Raw genomic sequence first — 18,401 nt, forward strand, 5'->3', positions numbered from 1 at the left:
TTGGCACATTCTGCATATAAACCCAAATGGATATTAAGAAAGAAGGATCTGGTCGTATGGTGGCTTGAAGAAGCCTACTTTATCAACAGAAACCTACAGTGTGTGGCAAGCCATTTTAACACTTATTCCTTAAAGCTAACTAACTGTCTGTGATTCCGATGTCAGCTATTCACTTACCGTTGGGAACGTTACTTTAAAAAAGTAATTAGTTATAGTTACTCACTACTTGTTCCAAAAAGTAACTGAGTTAGTAACTGAATTACTCTATAATAAAAGTAACTCGTTACCAGGGAAAGTAACTATTTGCGTTACTGTTAATTTTTTTTTTGCTATAATCCAAAGAATTTGGATTTTTGTGAGCAGTTTTCACAAGTCAGTTGAAATGAGTAGAACAGACAGGTGTTTGTACATAACTTTCGATATTTATTGCACGTCGACAGACAGCAAGAGGTTTATCCTGCACTTCAAGTATTATCTAAGTAAACAGTTACACCATATAAAGTGCATTTAACTCTAGCAAATTAAATCAAACTCTCTCAACCAGAGACAACTGTTTAAGAAAACAACCTGGCGAACTAGCATCTGTGGTGGAGGTGTTTTTTCGGTGTTTTTTGCCACTAGCTTTGTAGATGCGCGTGTCAATGTAAGATGCTTCATTAAATTAGAGTGGCTTACAACGGATGTCGACAAAGTCTTCGCTCCTGGACATAATGTACACATTACATGATGCGCGTTCTTGCCTTTGACCACAATGAATTTGAAGTAGTGCTTTATATCTCCACCAACTTTTCATCGGATTGCTCCTGACTCGCCATCTCTGCTGCACTGCTCCGTCAAATCTGTTTAGCGGTTGCGTGTGTGTGTGTGTGGCGCCTGGCGCGTGTGCTGGCATGTGTGTAAAAACACTGACTCTGATTGGCTACCATGAAACATGACTCTGCCTTAGCCAATCATAATCGCTTGCATCGTTATTAACCCACCTCCTCACTAGCTGTGAGCCAGGGGTGCGTTCGGAATCGGATTACACAGTTTATTCAATCAATGCAAATAACGCACCGCATTTGACATCTAGTAACGGTAACGGCGTTGTAACGACGGGAAAAGTAATTAGTTAGATTACCCCGTTACTGAAAAAATAACGTCGTTACCTAACGCTGTTCTTTTAAACGCCGTTATTCGAAACACTAAAACTACAGTTATTGCTGATACCTATTCCAGTTCAAGTATAGGCCTAATATTTATTTAGTGATTTATTTTTCATTTCCATGCAACCTACGGAGCCCCTAAAGGGATGTGGTGGTGGAAAAAATGTAGGATGGGATAATTATTTTTTTTGCAAATCTTTGGCGTTCCCTCGAGAAACTTTGCGTTCCCTCGCAAAACTGTTGCGTTCCCTCGCAAAATTATTTGAGTTCCCTCGCAAAATTATTTGAGTTCCCTCGCAAAGATTTGGGTTCCCACGCAAAACCTGTTATGAGATCGGACAGACACTTCCTGCTTAAAGGAGAACTCCGGTCAATTTTAACATTGAGCTCAATTTTTAGTAAATTTGGAGTGCTGTCAATACAGAGAACAACGACAAAAATCGGTGTTGCCTACACTGTGTTATCCTATTTAAAAAATTTGCACCCTGTTGACTTGAATGGGGCAAGTTTTAAACCTGCTTTTATTTCTCTTATCATCCTTGATGTGTCATTACAAGTGCCCAGCCATGTTGAGTGATTCCTTCAGAGTGAACACGAGTGAATCTGACTGCAGTAGATGAGAAAGATATTAATAAAAATGATGTTATATCAGCCAGCGCAAATACCTGTATTTAGTTCCTGTTTTCGGTGGAAGTCCAAAGTAGTCGATTGTCGAGTTCACGCGCGTGATCATAGTAACTAATCCTATGCGCGTGAACTCGACAATCGACTACTTTGGACTTCGACCGAAAACAGGAACTAAATACAGGTATTTGCGCTGGCTGATATAACATCATTTTTATTCATATCTTTCACATCTACTGCAGTCAGATTCATTCGTGTTCACTCTGAAGGAATCACTCAACGTGGCTGGGCACTTGTATGACACATCAAGGATGATAAGACTAAGAACTGGTTAAGTTTAAAACTTGCCCCATTCAAGTCAATAGGGTGTAAATTTTAAAAAGAGGACAACACGGTGTAGGCAACACCGATTTTTGTCGTTGTTCTCTGTATTGACAGCACTCCAAATTTACTAAAAATTAAGCTCAATGTTAAAATTGACCGGAGTTCTCCTTTAATGTCCCGCTGGCAGTGCTTCAGAGCTCTGTACGTTAATGGAGCGTTTCATATAGTGTTTGAACTTGGACTCAAAATGCGGTCAGTGCTTAACACAAGGAATTCGTGAAGTTGGCAATAGGCTATTCACATGCTATTCGAAGTTCCCGGATATTCGTGAGCTAAACGTTGTTAAAACACAAACAACATCTATTTACAATCACAGACCTAGACAATGAGTTACAACCCACTTTTCCTCAAAACAAGCTTTATAATATAAATTTGTCTCTAAACAGCCGTTTGAGAGACCAGTCGGACTAAGGGCCCTTCTGCACATTTTATATTATTAAACATATTCAATAGCTTCATCGTGACACACTGTCTGTCACGAAATTCAGTTCACACATCACTGCTCTCCTGCTGTTTATACTACAATACTTAGTTTGATTAAAATGCATTATTTTTATGAATATTAATTATGAAACAAAATCAACAACTTCAACCTTTTTAGAAAAAATATTCAAAAACTTCACACTGGTATACAATGTAATGCCATTAAATTATCACTATTATGTGCAATTACTTCCAAAACTAAGTGTAGCCTATTTATATTAGAGCAGTGATGCCAGCGGGACATTAAACAGGAAGTGTCTGTGCGAGCTCACAACAGGTTTTGCGAGAGAAAAAAAAAATCTCCCATTCTAGATTTTTTCCACCAGGGCTCCGTACTGTAGTAACCAAATAGCTGACACTAGCACAAATTTATAAAACACTATTATATTTTTATTTGAATTGTTATTAATTACATTTTTAATATTGTAAGATTTTTTAGATTTAACTAAACTAGCCATATTTTATAATATAGGTTAGCCAATATTTTGTCATCGATAGGCCTGTGTGTAGGCCTACATATATGGTTTCATATATTATTTTCAATATTGATAATAATAAGAAATGTTTCTTGAGCACCTAATCAGAATATTACGTATAATGATTTCTGAAGGATCATGTGACACTGAAGACTGGAGTAATGATGCTGAAAATTCAGCTTTACCATCACAGGAATTAGCCTACATTTTAAAATAGGCTATTAATACGGTGGTCGAGAGAGCTCAACGCTCTGCAACTGAAGAAAACACATGCAAATTAAGAAAACATCTTCATCAGTTTTAGAACACATGTGTGCTTCAAATACTCACAACACAACCAAATACAGAAACACCCTGCAAAAGTTCACAACACAACCAAATACAGAAACGCGCTGCAAATAGCACAAACCACAACGGAAATGTTTCCAGGGGACCTCAATAAGTGACGAACCCGGCTGGGGCGTGCTCATATCTTGAATTCTACTTTTTTTTTTTTTTTTTTTAGTGCCCTGCTCACTCCAAAGTCCCCACTTCAAGGGCTCTGCCGTTTGCCCTTCGAAAGGAGTAGGGCATAGGGATGCTCACAAGCAACAAGCATGTCCCAGCCGGGTTCGTCATTATTGGGGTCCCCTGAAAACATGTCACTTGTGTTCTGTTCTATTTGCAGCGCGTTTCTGTATTTGGTTGTGTTGTGAGTATTTGGAAAACACATGTATTGTAAAACTGGTTGAAGATGTTTTCTTAATTTGCGGGTGTTTTTCTATTTGCATGTGTTTTCTCGGTCACCGAGCTCTCTCGGTCACCATATAATACCTAATATTTTATATTACTGTGTTTAAGTTTGTTACTGATTAAATAAGTGTAGCCGTAAGCATGAGAGACTTCTTTCAAAAACAAAAACAAATCTGTGTGTGTGTGTGTAATAAAGAATGTAAAGCCGCGTTTCCACCGCGGGAACTTTCCCCAGGAACTAGGAACTTTGGGCTGGTACTCTGTGTGTTTACACCACAGGAACCAGGGTCTAAATGAAGTTCCGGTGAAACATTTCCCCCTCCGAAAGTCCCTGCTGGCGAGGTAGCTACTTTTTCAAAGTTCAGGAACTTTCGGGGGTGGGACTTGTGCGCTGAACATGCTGATTGGTTGTGTTCACGCTGCAGTTTGATTGGATGACTCCACGCAGCTTTTTATTTTAACAGTCATTTTTAAAAATCTATTGCGGTTCTTCATGCAGTAAGAGTTGTCTGTCTGGCGTCTGCAAATATGGAATAAAAAATAATTTCAAAAAAACACACAGCTGACCGACGACGAGGTTCAGGCTTTATTAAAGTCGGCATGAAATCAAAATTGACCCTATTTACTTTGTTAGCGGATATTACTAGTCTTGTGGTGAACAATTAATCCGTGCAAGTTAATACACGGAAAAAATTTGTTTGCCGAAGTTATCTTTAATCAAAGTTTGAAAAGTTACTTCCGGGTCTGGAATGGTTCTTTTTCTGATGACATAGGCTTGACGGCTTGGGTTGGTTAATAGCTTAACCACTCCCCTCAATCCGTTACTCTGGTATGGGCGAGAGATGGAGAGGAGGAGCGCTAAAGTAAAACCCTGCCCTCTGTTCAATATTCCCTTTCACTCGGAAATGCGTCACAACATTTGAGAAAAGTCGTTTGCAACTTCCGGTTCACGCGGACTTTAAGCGTAGGCCTATTTGTGTAATAGGAACTTTTTTGCGCGTTCGTCCTAGCCATCTCACGGTCAATGTCCGCATTGTCTAATTTTATAGCATTATGAGCTTTCTGAACACGCTTTAGTTTCAGTGCTCGTCTCTTTTCTGCCGTTTTGTTAATTACCTCGTTAAACCAATACATCACAAACAACTGCAGCACAGGTGTAAACGCAGAAAGCAACCGGTTTGGGGCAAAAAATGTTCCTGGGAAAAAAGTTCCTGGGACAAATTGTTCCGGGTAATTTCGGTGGAAACGCGGCATAAGTAGCTATAGTTCATTATTAAGGTAGGCTATAAATGTTAAAGCGGCTTGCCACCTGTACAGTGGCAAGATCGCAGCAGATATGTAAAGCCGACCACACATTTCTTCAAATAAAGCCTTGGCGACGTATCTCGGGTCTACTAGATGTCAACTGCTAGACAGATATATCAGAGAACTAGCTGACCCAGGCATTGCCTGTTTTCGCAAGACATTTCCAGCGGCGTCGGAGCGCAAAGGAGGAGAGAGGCAGCAGCATCAGTAATCAGACTATAGGACGCTCTACCTCCTCAGCTCCCTCCCAACCGCACGGCTAAGGCGGATTCAACTGCAGCACTGGGGGAACGTATCGCTGGATGTGGGTGAAGACTGTGTGAATGCGCGTGTGGGATAGCGAGATCTGCTCATCCTAACCCTATGCGCCTTAAGAACGCTTCCAATCTGGCGGGTTCAGGACCGAGGCAGGTGTAGCGGCGAGGGCGCATCCATGAGCGTCTTCTCCCGGGACGGCATGTTTTTAGTTTAACCGGATTTGTTGAACAGACTGGGGAAGAGGAAAGGCGAGTTCGGAAGTTTTGATGCATATGATCACAACCACCATGATTTTTATGATTCTCGGTGCTTCAGTTGTCATGGTAAGACATTTAGTCTGTCTAAACACTTCATAATTGTGAATTTCTGTCATTTTCTAAGTGAAATCGGGGCTTAATCAGAGCGTGGACCGCTGAAAGTCCATTTAAAAATCTCATTAAGACAGCACAACCGTACTTGTGTGTATTACTGGCTGATGTGGAAATGTAATGTGTATTTTCCCCTGCAGTGGTCACAGTACCAGGTCATGTAGCGGTTGCTGTGTTCCAATACTGCTTGTCATGTCCCGGTTGACTCGAATGGTTCTTTGCAGGCGATAGCGTGTTTAATGGACATGAACGCACTCCTGGACCGCTTTCACAACTACATCTTACCGCATTTACGAGGGGAAGACCGCGTCTGTCATTGCAACTGTGGAAGGTAAAAAACAACCCAAACGTTAATAACGAATTGCATTCTTGCACGAGATCCAGAAATTGACAGGTTTCCCATCTATTACTAACAGCTCAAAGGCCTGAGCCATTCTCCAGCCCCCGAAAAACAGTCTTTTCCATTTCATCTCATTTATCCAAATGGATATTGTCACATTAAGGCCTTATGTGTAGGCTATTCGTGGGGTTTGTGGCATAATTTGGGCGTAATTCGAATGGTTTATTGATACTGAGCAGATGCTGTTGCTTTGCGTCGGTGTTTCAGTATGAGAATTCTCCTTAATTTTTCTGCTTGTATTTTTTTTGTTCCTTTCTGCGTATCAAGGTGTGATTTTTCGCCAAGCACAGCCAGAGATGTTGTTCTTTTGGGCTCGTGTGTTGGCCACACAATTACGTTAGAATTATTGAAGTAAAAATGTGATTTTAATGCAGAAGTATTACAGAAGGTATAGGCTATATTGATATAATGCAGTTTTGTGATGTTTAGTGTAGGCTACAAAAATGGTTTGGACAAAATGGTAATATTTTGTTTACATACAGATAGGCCTAGTCTATTCATACAATACCATTTTTTTTTTTTTTTTTTTATTTACATATAGGCCACATATAGTCTTTTTGTATTTAATTTAGACCTACAAGGCTAATACACCCCATGTTTTTATTTTCTATTTCTTTTTAATATTGAATTGTACTGAAGCTTGACTTTTGGAGTTGTCGTTTGCACAACAGTTTCTGTTCAAGCTGCATCTGTTGATTATAAGTTGTTGATGTAAAAACATCTGAGGGTAGTAAATTAGGTCAGATCATAATTGTTCTCAATAGATGTGCATGTTTTAACACCTTAAAACTGGTGATCTGTTAATCACAGTTTTAACTTAATAAATTAATGTATACCATTTCTCTTTCCAAACATAGAATATTCTGTTAGGGCCAAGAGCATTATAAATGGGTCATGGTCACTGAAAACTTGCTGTCCTTGATATTTGCAGAAACAAGGCATACACATTTTTTCATATACATCAGCATAAAACCATAGATAAACCACATTGTCATGTTTTGTGTTGATCATTGTCATTATGAGATTCTCTAGGTGCATCAGTGTCAATCTGCTCATAAAGTATTTTTGACATCTGCATATTTCTGCCTATCAATATCAAAAGTGCAAAACATGAGCTGTCCTTCACATTACACAAGTCAATATCTGTATGACTTGTCTTTTTAAAATGTTGCCACTGTTATAGTTTTTTCCTCTTAACTCTAAAAATTGAGAGTTCAAACTTATTATTGGACATTTTTACACTCACCTGTAACATAAAACAAGTAGCCTACATTTATTTGACTTTTGAGGCATTGTGTTGCTAAGGTTCAAAGTTGCATGCAAGTTAACTTAATCTTGCATGAATTAGTACTACACAACAAGAAATCCGCTATCATGTGTCATTTTTACGTTACAAAACCAGACAAAGTTACCCATACATTGTCTTTTTTAACCTTATTTAAGACACTTGCTTATAATTCTGTTGAATTATAAAATTAAACTGTTAAGCATTTCCCCCTAAACATCACAAATGCAACACACACACACAAAAACGCCATTATTTGTAACAGCTGTGTGCCAAACCATGTTAAATGCATGTTCCAATAAAACAAACCCAGCTTGACTGAGTTCAGTTGGATCCAAGTAACATCAGTATAGAACACACGTTTTTTTCCCACCCTGCTGAGAGAGTTATTAAAGCAATCTTTTATGTAATAATATGTCCTCATTGTCTATCTCCTCATTTATTGTTTTCCTTATTCTTTCATGTCTGTTTGCCTGAATGTAAACCTCTAAACAGAGTTTCCCCCTCTCTGCCTTAGGCATCATGTTCACTACGTAATTCCATATGATGGAGACCATTCGCTCGTGGACTCGTCTGAGAATTACTTTGTGAGTGACAGTGTGACCAAACAGGAGATGGACCTCATGCTGGGGCTGTTGCTGGGCTTCTGTATCAGCTGGCTGTTGTTGTGGCTGGATGGAGCTTTGCACTGTGCTGTGAGGGCCTGGAGAGCCAGTCGCTATTATGGTGAGTGGCAAGAACATAACCAAGAGTGTATGGAGAGCATACATGTGGATAGATGTAAAGGACAAAGGATATGCTTGTAGGATGCAGATCAGGATTTGGTTGCTGAAAATTTAAATAGAGCTTCTAAAGAGTAAGTGAGTGTTCATGCATTTCTTTTTATGCATCAAAATCATGTTTTCTTCCCTTACGTGACAATTTATTTAATGTTACGAAGAGACATTTTTACAATAATGCTTTTTGTTTATTTGTTGCCCTTATGTTTTGTTAAGCGTGATCATTTTGAGGTTGAACGTGGTTGAGTGTTATTTCCTTGCTCAATAAATGCCATGTTTTATGTGCAAGATTTGAATGGATGTATTCAGGTACTAATACTGCATCTCAAAAAACGAAAGACTTGACGTCAAACACTTTACTGTGAAGAACAAGTGCCTTAAATGTGACAACATGAACACAGCTTGTGCACATACAGCTAGTACATTAAAAGTACATTAGCTGTTTCAAAGAGTAAAATACTCAAATTACAACAATGAAAAGTAAAAACTGTAAATTTGAATTATTATATAAATGTTTTTTTTAATAATACAGTTATCTAATCTCACTAAATGATTTTGCTTGGTGTTTGTTAAAAGTGATACTATACATGGATTTGTATGGGAGTACCGGTAAATCCTTATAAATTTCTAAATCCTTTTTTTAAATGTTTCGCACTGTTTTGGTTTTATGTTAATAAACATGTTTTTTTCCAAACACTCCCAAAATTCAATTTTCTGTCCCCAAACATTTACACACCTACATTGTTTTTCATTTTCATCAGCTCTCAGCGCTCCCCTTCTGCCCTGTTATTATCACCCCCAGTAATGAATGTATTAAGATGAAGACTGTGGCTGCAGACATTAACAGCAGGTTTTCACTCAATGTAACTGAATCACAGGCAACACAGCAGTTGTTTATAACAGTTGTCTGTGGTCCTTTGAGAGTAAAGAGGTACATAAGCTGTGGCAGAATATGTAAATAGTGCTTTAAAATGGAATGCTTTTAGTTTTAATATGATTAGTGTGTTCATTGGATGAACTTATTGGATGATAGTTATTGTGGGCCAAGGAGAGTGATAGATTAAAAAAGCTTTGAAGAAATATATATATATATATATATATATATATATATATATATATATATATATATATATATATATATATATATATATATATATATATATATATATATATATATGGAGAGAGAGAGAGAGAGAATTGCAACACACCTTTATTACAATTATTATATATTTATACAGTCAATTCCTACCTGAGAGAATACAAAATATTTACATTCAATTCATATCAAATACACATCAAATCAAAAATCAACACACATTCAAATAATATAATTAAAATTTTTTACAAACTGTAAACTCTCATTAATAATTTCACTCAGAGCCTCCTTATAACACCAAATCAATTCAAAAGACATAAGATCCCCCATTGCCTTATAATAGCTACCGAAAGTCAATTAAAATTCTGGATTTCACTCGGTTAAGAAACACAATTTGTAAATTGCTACTTGAATTTCGTTCAATAATTGTTTTTCCGTACCGGTATCATAAATAGCCTTTTTTTGCTTGGCCTAATATGAAATTCAGCAATTGCCAACTAAATCAATGTCTCCTGGTGTATTTAAAACTACAATAAGCATTGCCAATGATAAAAAGAGAGATTGGGATTATAAAGTGGCCACTGCTAACAAGAGCTTGTTAATAAATAAATAAATAATAAATATGTGGACATAAAATGTGTAGGCTATTTGAGTTTAAAATTATTGTATAATATCACCTGTATATCTTAAAGCTTGCACTAAGAAAGAAAAAAAAACTAGTCCATTAGAACATCACCACGAAATGCACCAGTGGACCAAACAGTTTTCCAAAGCGCTGTGAACAAAATATTATTACAGTTCACACCAAAATAAAAATCCTGTTCATTTACTCACCCTCACGTCATTCCAAACCAATAGGAGTTTGGTTGATCTTTGAAACACAAATTATCTATCTGTGTTTATATGTAAACAAAAGCCTATATTAAATCTGTTCATCATATAAAGCGATCATATCTCTTTACAAGACTTGGATTAAACCGCTCAATTCATATGGATCCATTTTATGGCGCCTTTACTATCCTTTTGGATCTTCTAAGTTTTGGTTGCAATGACTTTCATTGGAGGGAGAGAAACCTCTCAGGTTTCATTACAAATATCTTAATTTGTGTTTCAGAGGTTAACCAAAGTCTTATGGGTTTGCAGCGACATGAGGGTGAGTAAATAATGACAGAATTTTACATTTTGGGTGAACTATCCTTTTAATTCAGCCTACAAAGACAAAAAAAATTTTTTTAGTAGCACAAACACAATGGTATCTCCATATATGACCTACTGAAAAAATACTGGGGATGCCCCTCTGGTAAAGCACACCACAGCTGTGAAATTGTGACGTTGATGGCAGGTCAGCATCATTTAGCCTCACCAAGATAGGGAGTGAAGGTGAGGTTGATGGAAAGGAAGGTGGGAGAGAGATGCTGTCATGCCCCCACCCCCACCAGCATACACACACACACACACACACACACACACACACACACACACACACACACACACACACACACACACACACACAGAGAGAGAGATTTGCACCCTTGCACTGTGCGAGTGCTATAAATAGACAAAGAGCAGCTGGAAAGAGAAGGCAAGTTGGCGAGACGTGTATGCGTGCAGTCATTCTCTCTCTCACACACACACACACACACACACACACACACACACACACACACACACACACACACACACACACACACACACACACACACACACACACACACATATACATATACAAAGTGCACCAACGCACATATTTGAATCTTTGATTGTTTGCTGTTATTCTTTACCCTCTAATCAATTTCGGCTCAGGAGTCATATATCTGCTAATTTATTTATATCGTAATAATGTATAAATAATATTTTATATATTTCGCTTTTTTATAAAAAATAAATAAATATATATATATATATATATATATATATATATATCACATTTTAATCATTTTCTGGTGAGATCAGGGGTAATGTATCTGATAACTGATTTATATTGTAATAATGACATTAATTTTTTCATATATTTAAATTATGAATATGTATACATATTTTAATATTTATTTATATATATATTTAGCTATATATAGGCCTATTACAATAATTTTCTTTTCAGACAAGAAGTAATATATAACTGATTTTTATTGTCATAATAAATGTTTTATATATTTATATTGTCATACGTTTTACAACATGAACGTGATACGTATATATATATATATATATATATATATATATATATATATATATATATATATATATATATATATATATATATATATATACCGATATATATATATATATATATATATATATATATATATATATATATATATATATATATATCGGTATATAATAATACTAATAAAATATTTTAGAAACTTTATCTTTTTAGATTAGAATAAAAATGCTAAAAGTGCTTTTTATGAAAAACATACCTCTTCCTTTTGTTTAAACTCAAGAACTTTGCCTATTACTGCAATAATATCCAGCCCTTCATTGAACTCTTCATCCTTTCTTTTGATTCAGCTTTAAGACTTAAAAAAAACCTTATTCACCGTCTTCCTCTGAATACCCTTCACGACAGTCCTAGTGGATGGCATACCCATGGAATGCTATAAATAACCCCCGCTCCCCCATCGCCTCCCTTTCACACACACTGACACACTTCCAACAGGGCTAGTTGTGAGTGGCGGGGCGGGGCGAGGAACTCTCTGTGGTTTCGTTATACCTCCACGTCTGGACCCACATGCTGTTTCCATTAACACGTTGTGTATAGACATGCTGGTTCATTGTAAGATGTACATTTTCTTTTTCCTTTTCTTAACCATCTCATTAGCTTAGCCATTAAGAATGTATAGAACACCACAGTTTGACAGATGCTAACGCGTTTTTCTCTGTGCCGCTCACAGATACCCCTTCCTGGTCGTGGTTGCCACAGTTCTGCAACCTTCGGGACCTCCGTAGACGCGCACAGCTTCGGCAACTGGAGGATTCCAGCGGGAACATGGTGCACATCAAGCAGAAGCTCTATCACAACGGTCATCCCAGCCCCCGTCACCTCTGACTTTAACAGCAGTTTCCCCAAAACTGCTCCATTACCAGCTGCTGCCTCAGAGACCCACTTTAATTGTTCCACTACATCTTTTAGACCTTCAAGAACCACTCAAGTATTTGCCAAAAGAAGAAAGAAGATTATCGTTGCCAATATGCTGATCTGTTTCCACGTTCGCCACATTTGGCGAATGGTTTAGAAAGGGTTTTTTTTCTGTACAGGCATTTTATTTTCAATTGCTGATTCTAGGCATGCACTTTTAGAATGGGGGAGGATGCAAGAAAAGGTTTTATGAGACAATGGGAGTCAATTCATGTTTATTCCTTGCTTTCCCCTCCACCTTTTTTAGCTTTTTCATCAGGATATGACTTTTTGGGAGGGGGGTGATAAGCGGTTGGGGTGGGAGGGCGGAGGTCATGGTTTTGTGATGGCATAGTTATAGATTAATGATCATGTAAATAGTTATACATATTGTTTTATGGGATTTAAATGGACACGGGAGTAGGAGGTAACTGTATAAAAGAGGGGGAAACATAAAGAGGAAAGAATTTTGAATGCAGATGTGATATGTGAACTTTTCGGATGGATGAAAAAGAGATCACTCTAAAAAAAATGATTGGTTAGCTTTGTTACTATGTGAAATAAATGAATGTATTAATTTTATCTGTAAATAAAGGAGAGTGCAGGAAGGTTGAAATGAGCGGTCAGGGCTCTTTTTGCTGTTTTGAACGTCATCTGTCATATGTGAGAGAGCCCTAGCACTTTCCTTGTCTTCCCTATACACTGTGTCCAATAGCCCTTCCAGGTCTGCGTTTAAACTACTCCATACTCAAACAAGAGCAACCAGCCTGCCAGTACAGAGAGCCCTGACCCAATTTTCTCTTCCTCTTTATGTCCAGACATTGCTGTTGTGAAGATAAAATGTCTGTTTTATTAAAAGTGCCATTGAAGCACAACAGTGACCCCTAGTTTTGGGATGTGTCCTTTCTCTATGACTGAAGGTGTACATACAAGCGCATAACACCCATGCTGAGGGGACATGTACACAGTCACTACAAACTGTTCCATAGCTAATATTTAGGATATTTATTTATACTCTAAAAAATAGAATGTCAAATGAAATATTGAATGTAACCAGCACCTGTGGTAACATGAATGAAACTCATGAGAAGTGCTGAGTTTAATAGAGGTCTAATGCTATATTGGTGGAAAAAATGGTAATGAGGAAGTAATATATACACTTTTAAGAACAACTTATATATATAGGCTAAAAATCAAAACCAAACACCTATACTAAAATATCAAGAATAAACACCCTCTTCTGAATATAGCAATCTAGAAAGAAAACAAATATACAGTAATTGCACCAGTCAACGGTCTGGAATAATTAATAATGTTTTATATATTTTATGCTCACCAAGGCTGCATTTACTATTATTTGGTGCTTAAGAAACATTTCTCATTATCAATAAAAAAATTTTTTGCTGCTTAATATTTTTGTGGAAACCAGGCAACTATTCAAACGTTTGGGGTAAGTAAGATAAAAAAGATAAAGAAAGACAGAAGACTTTTATTCATAAAGGATGCATTAAATTAAACAGAAATGACAGTAAAGACATTAACATAAAAATCTATATTTTAAATAAATGGTGTTCTTTTTAACTTTCATTAATCAAAGGATGTACCACCAAAATATTCAACAGGAATACATTGCATTTTAAATATTTTAAAATTGGGAAAAAAGGAGATTCAAATTTGAATCATATTTAGTCATATAAAAAATAATAATTTTAAATAATTTTATTTAAATAACCCCACAAAGATGGCAATATCTGAAATCCTTGTCCTTGTGGGGAAAACAGCATATAAATCATACAGAATGATTTGAGTTTTATTTTTGTTATTGTAAAACTGTTTTAGTTTTCTGTGATGGGTATAGGTGTAGGGGATAGAATATACAGTTTGTACAGTATAAAAATCATTATGTCTATGGAAGGTCTCCATAAAACTTGAAAATCCAACATGTTTTTGTATGTGTGTGTGTGTGTGTGTGTGTGTGTGTGTGTGTGTGTGTGTGTGTGTGTGTGTGTGTGTGTGTGTGTGCACGCGCGTGTGTGCTTGTGTGCGTGTTCATTGTGAAATTAAATATCTGAATTGTTTAACTTGATTGAGGGCAATATTTAAATCACAGATTTAAATAAAATCCTTCTGTCTCAGAAGGTCAAATGGATTTGTTAAAAGCTCTTCTGGCAGAAGTGGGACTCGCTTGACAGATAACTACTCCACTTGAGGCCTGAATAAGATTGCTTTTGATCCAGGAGTCACTGCAGATCTCTGGGTGGAAATGAGACAAGGCCGATGAACACCATCCCAGTTTTACCTTGAAGGGATGTTTAAATGCTTCTTCAACCGTAATTCTTGATGTCTCTCGTATACCAACAAGGAAAATCCCACTCAAGATCCATTCACATCCAACTAGATATAAATACTGGCATGCAGGTTTCTGCTGTTATAGCCATGCACGGAGAGGTTAAGACAATGGCATTGTGCTCTGCTCCTATGCATTTATCTTAAAATGCTGTCGATGGTGTTTTAAAATGCTCTCCACTCCTAAAAGTGATGAGTATCTGCAGAATAAATACCTTCGCATTTGGCATTTATTTAGCTGTGGATCAGCTCAATTTTGTACAGCAAAAACCTGAATAATTGAATGGCTAATGTTTTCAGATGAGTTCAACAACAAAATACTATAAGGTAAAATTCACAGCATTTCAGGGTTCAGTATACAATTAGGATTTAGTTCAAGTTTTTACTGTGCAAAGCCTGGCCCTTTGATGTTGTAGAGGAGTTGCTCTTTATATCATCTTATATGAGGTATAGCTGATTGTGGCCCTTAAACATATTATGTTTTTTTTATGGATTTTTGTTTACTCTATCAGCCACTTTTTCTAGAGTTTATTTTTTTATGGGGGATCGCACATAGCAATGAAATGCATTAACATAAAATAAATGTAAATTTTTATTTTTTTAGGCATAGAATAACAATTTTGGTTTCCGTTTTTGTAAACCGTTCATAAAATAACCATTTTGTTCCAATAAAGAATATTTAAATAATTTAAAAAACCTTTTGAGAACCTTTTGTGGAATGGAGAGGTCCCATGGATGGTAAATGTTCTTCATGGAACCATAAATACCAATAAAGAACCTTTTAGCTCCTTGTGGAGCTGATAGAAAATCACATTAAAATCCCATTACTTTTTAGTTAAGTTCATTCATTTCCATGAGTTGCCTGGAAATCACAATGTTTCCACATTATTTCCGGACTTTGACTATGACCGTGGGATGACTGAAAGACTACAGTTACGTATGCTGTTGTCGCTGTTTATTGATGGAGGACAAATGCACGCCCATCGACGCTGACGCTAGCATTCGGAGGAGGAGCAGATTGCACCTTACATATGTGAACGGTTGAAGCCGCTCAAGTCACGAAACTCCTTCATAACAACACTGAAGTGGAAGATGTTCGCGTGCACTTCTCTTACTATCAGCTCTGTTGCTTTTCGCAACTGTAGGACACTGGTGGTAAGTTGTTTACGAGTTCTTACCTGTCAGCATCTTAAAAAGAAATGCGCGTGTACGACGAGTAGGCTGTGTGATTTGTGGGACCATCGTGCTTTATAGGCTTTATAAGCACTTGGTGCTTACCAAGTTTGACATGTTTGATAGATCCAGCGTTATCCTGTGTTTAGTCATGTTACTTAACTTAACCACTGTCTTCGGTTGGGTTTTTTCTTTTCTTATTATGTATACTACAGTACATTCCAATGTGAGTTGAGTAACAGCGTGATGTAACTCTCCTCTAGCGCACTTCTCTTGTTCATCTAGAGGTGGCGCTGTGAAGCTCTCGAAGTGAGGCTTCAAGCTTTTTCAGACCAAAGACAGAGCATTCCGTATTAATATATTTACATACTCTACAAAGCCATGAGAATACAGTCATGTACTTGTATGATATTTTAATTTTATTTCATATAATTCAATGTTGGAGGGATGCTATGCGTTTTATTTTATGCTATAGCATATGTTTTTTGTGTTGCTAAAAATGTCAGTAAACTATTTAGTATCACCCGTCTTATGTTGACCCATCTTTTATTGTCCTCTTCCTAACCCAGCTGGTGCGATATGCCCAGACAGCAGCTGCCCCTGCCCCTGCCCCTGAGCCAAAAATAAAGAAATTTCAGATTTACAGATGGGACCCTGACACATCTGGTGATAAGCCCCGGATGCAAACCTATGAGGTTAATTTGAACACGTAAGTACACCAATATTTACACAAATGTTAGACATTCAGCACAAATGTTGCACTTAAAGGAAGGAACAGTTCACCAATAAAAAAATTCTGTCATAATTTACTCATCTGACTGCCTTCAAAACCATCAAAACATTTTCTCATCCTAGATGTGGTCCAATGGTTCTTGATGCCCTCATCAAAATTAAAAATGAAATGGACCCGACACTCACCTTCAGACGCTCCTGTAGAGAGGGTAAAGGAATATAAGAAATACATACATTTAAATAGAAAGAAAATGTGTATTTTTAATAATAAATATTACTCTTTTGAGCACAAAATGAACTACTGTGTCCTCTTAATGTTACATTTTGACAGAATGTTTGTTTGTAATTTGTCTGTATATAATTGTACAGGTATCTGTGGCTCATGTGCCATGAACATCAATGGGGGCAACACTTTAGCCTGTTTAAACAAAATAGATACAAATACCAGCAAAGTGACAAAGATTTACCCTCTGCCTCACATGTATGTTGTGAAAGATCTTGTGCCTGTGAGTAAACCACTGTTAACTGAATATCCATCTGAAATAAATCAAATAATATAATATAATAAATTAATTAATAGAATGTACCTGTAACTTTATAAACTGTTGTTTTAGGATATGAGCAACTTTTATGCGCAGTACAAGTCCATCGAGCCCTATCTAAAGAAGAAGGATGAGTCAAAGCAGGGGAAAGAGCAGTACCTCCAGACAATCGAGGACCGTGAAAAGCTGGTTCGAGACCTTCTGCTCAATATTTTCCTGATTCTGTCAGTGTGAAGGGTGATTGTGATCTTCACTAATGATTTTTTAAACACACTCTTCCTCATGCTCATAGGATGGCCTGTATGAATGCATTCTGTGTGCTTGCTGCAGCACTAGTTGCCCGAGTTATTGGTGGAATGGAGACAAGTACCTCGGTCCAGCTGTGCTCATGCAGGTATTTCTCTTTCTCTCGTCTAGAATGTTTATTATATGAACAATGACTGTGTTATTTATTTGTTAAACACTGGAGAAACTCTTGCTGATCTGTATTGAATTCTGCAGGCGTATAGGTGGATGATTGATTCTCGGGATGACTTTACCGAAGAGCGTCTGTCCAAATTACAGGACCCTTTCTCCCTCTACCGCTGTCACACAATAATGAATTGTACAAAGACATGTCCCAAGGTAGGCCATCTTCCCATCAAAATATAGCCACCCTTCACTTTGATGGACAAGACTCTCTGTCGGTCATTGGACATTAAGTAAACGTTTGTTTATGTTTAGTCGACTCTCTCCCATTTGTTACTGTATTCCATTTAATCTGTGTTGTCCTCTCGCCTGTTTAGGGACTCAATCCCGGAAAGGCCATAGCAGAGATTAAGAAAATGATGGCGTCTTACAAAGAAAAGAGATCGTCTGCCGTCTGACTTGTACATTCTGGAAATATTATGTACTTAATGATTTAAATTATTGTGTAAATGTGTAAATCCAATATGGAGTGTTATGCTAATATTTAGTTTTTACTTTGTTTGATAGTGGAGACCTATAGTTACAGTTGATGTAAAACAAATTAATTTTTCGTTTCCACTTTTATCGGATTTAGGTTATACTGTAAGTGTAATGAATGCAGGAAGGTGTAAAAAAAAAAAAAAAAAGCCTTAATATAACATATAATAACATATTTGTCTTGTGTCTTTTTGTGTGTGAGATTCC

At 37.0% G+C, this 18,401-nt stretch overlaps 2 protein-coding genes across 4 annotated transcripts; both read left to right on the plus strand.

Moving 5' to 3' along the window:
- The first annotated feature begins 5,143 nt into the window (after positions 1-5,143).
- tmem240a (transmembrane protein 240a) lies at positions 5,144-13,342 on the plus strand. 3 transcript variants are annotated; one of them, XM_079589020.1, is made up of 5 exons: positions 5,158-5,730; positions 6,000-6,106; positions 7,978-8,186; positions 10,450-10,488; positions 12,233-13,342. In XM_079589020.1, exons 1-5 carry the CDS (start codon positions 5,674-5,676, stop codon positions 12,385-12,387), a joined length of 567 nt encoding a protein of 188 aa, XP_079445146.1. In that variant the 5' UTR covers positions 5,158-5,673; the 3' UTR covers positions 12,388-13,342. The 3 variants fall into 3 exon arrangements, with proteins under 3 accessions (XP_079445147.1, XP_079445146.1, XP_079445148.1); XM_079589021.1 differs by lacking the exon at positions 10,450-10,488 and having other exon boundaries at positions 5,144-5,730; XM_079589022.1 differs by lacking the exon at positions 10,450-10,488 and having other exon boundaries at positions 5,916-6,106.
- A 2,377-nt stretch (positions 13,343-15,719) lies between these two features.
- LOC306986239 (succinate dehydrogenase [ubiquinone] iron-sulfur subunit, mitochondrial-like) lies at positions 15,720-18,369 on the plus strand. The gene is made up of 8 exons (XM_079589253.1): positions 15,720-15,957; positions 16,545-16,684; positions 16,831-16,916; positions 17,077-17,213; positions 17,322-17,438; positions 17,542-17,643; positions 17,751-17,873; positions 18,035-18,369. Exons 1-8 carry the CDS (start codon positions 15,895-15,897, stop codon positions 18,113-18,115), a joined length of 849 nt encoding a protein of 282 aa, XP_079445379.1. The 5' UTR covers positions 15,720-15,894; the 3' UTR covers positions 18,116-18,369.
- The last annotated feature ends 32 nt before the right edge of the window (positions 18,370-18,401 follow it).

This window comes from Phoxinus phoxinus (genome assembly GCF_949152265.1).
Source record: "Phoxinus phoxinus genome assembly, chromosome: 18".
NCBI lineage: Eukaryota > Metazoa > Chordata > Actinopteri > Cypriniformes > Leuciscidae > Phoxinus > Phoxinus phoxinus.

Excerpts from the sequence above, each read along its gene's own strand:
- tmem240a (XM_079589020.1), top strand. The coding sequence starts at position 5,674 with ATGCATATGATCACAACCACCATGATTTTTATGATTCTCGGTGCTTCA. Across the intron at positions 6,107-7,977 it reads TGTCATTGCAACTGTGGAAG|GCATCATGTTCACTACGTAA; the intron begins GTAAAAAACAAC and ends TCTCTGCCTTAG. Across the intron at positions 10,489-12,232 it reads GGGTTTGCAGCGACATGAGG|ATACCCCTTCCTGGTCGTGG; the intron begins GTGAGTAAATAA and ends TGCCGCTCACAG.
- LOC306986239 (XM_079589253.1), top strand. The coding sequence starts at position 15,895 with ATGTTCGCGTGCACTTCTCTTACTATCAGCTCTGTTGCTTTTCGCAAC. Across the intron at positions 15,958-16,544 it reads GCAACTGTAGGACACTGGTG|CTGGTGCGATATGCCCAGAC; the intron begins GTAAGTTGTTTA and ends TTCCTAACCCAG. Across the intron at positions 17,439-17,541 it reads TCGAGGACCGTGAAAAGCTG|GATGGCCTGTATGAATGCAT; the intron begins GTTCGAGACCTT and ends TCATGCTCATAG.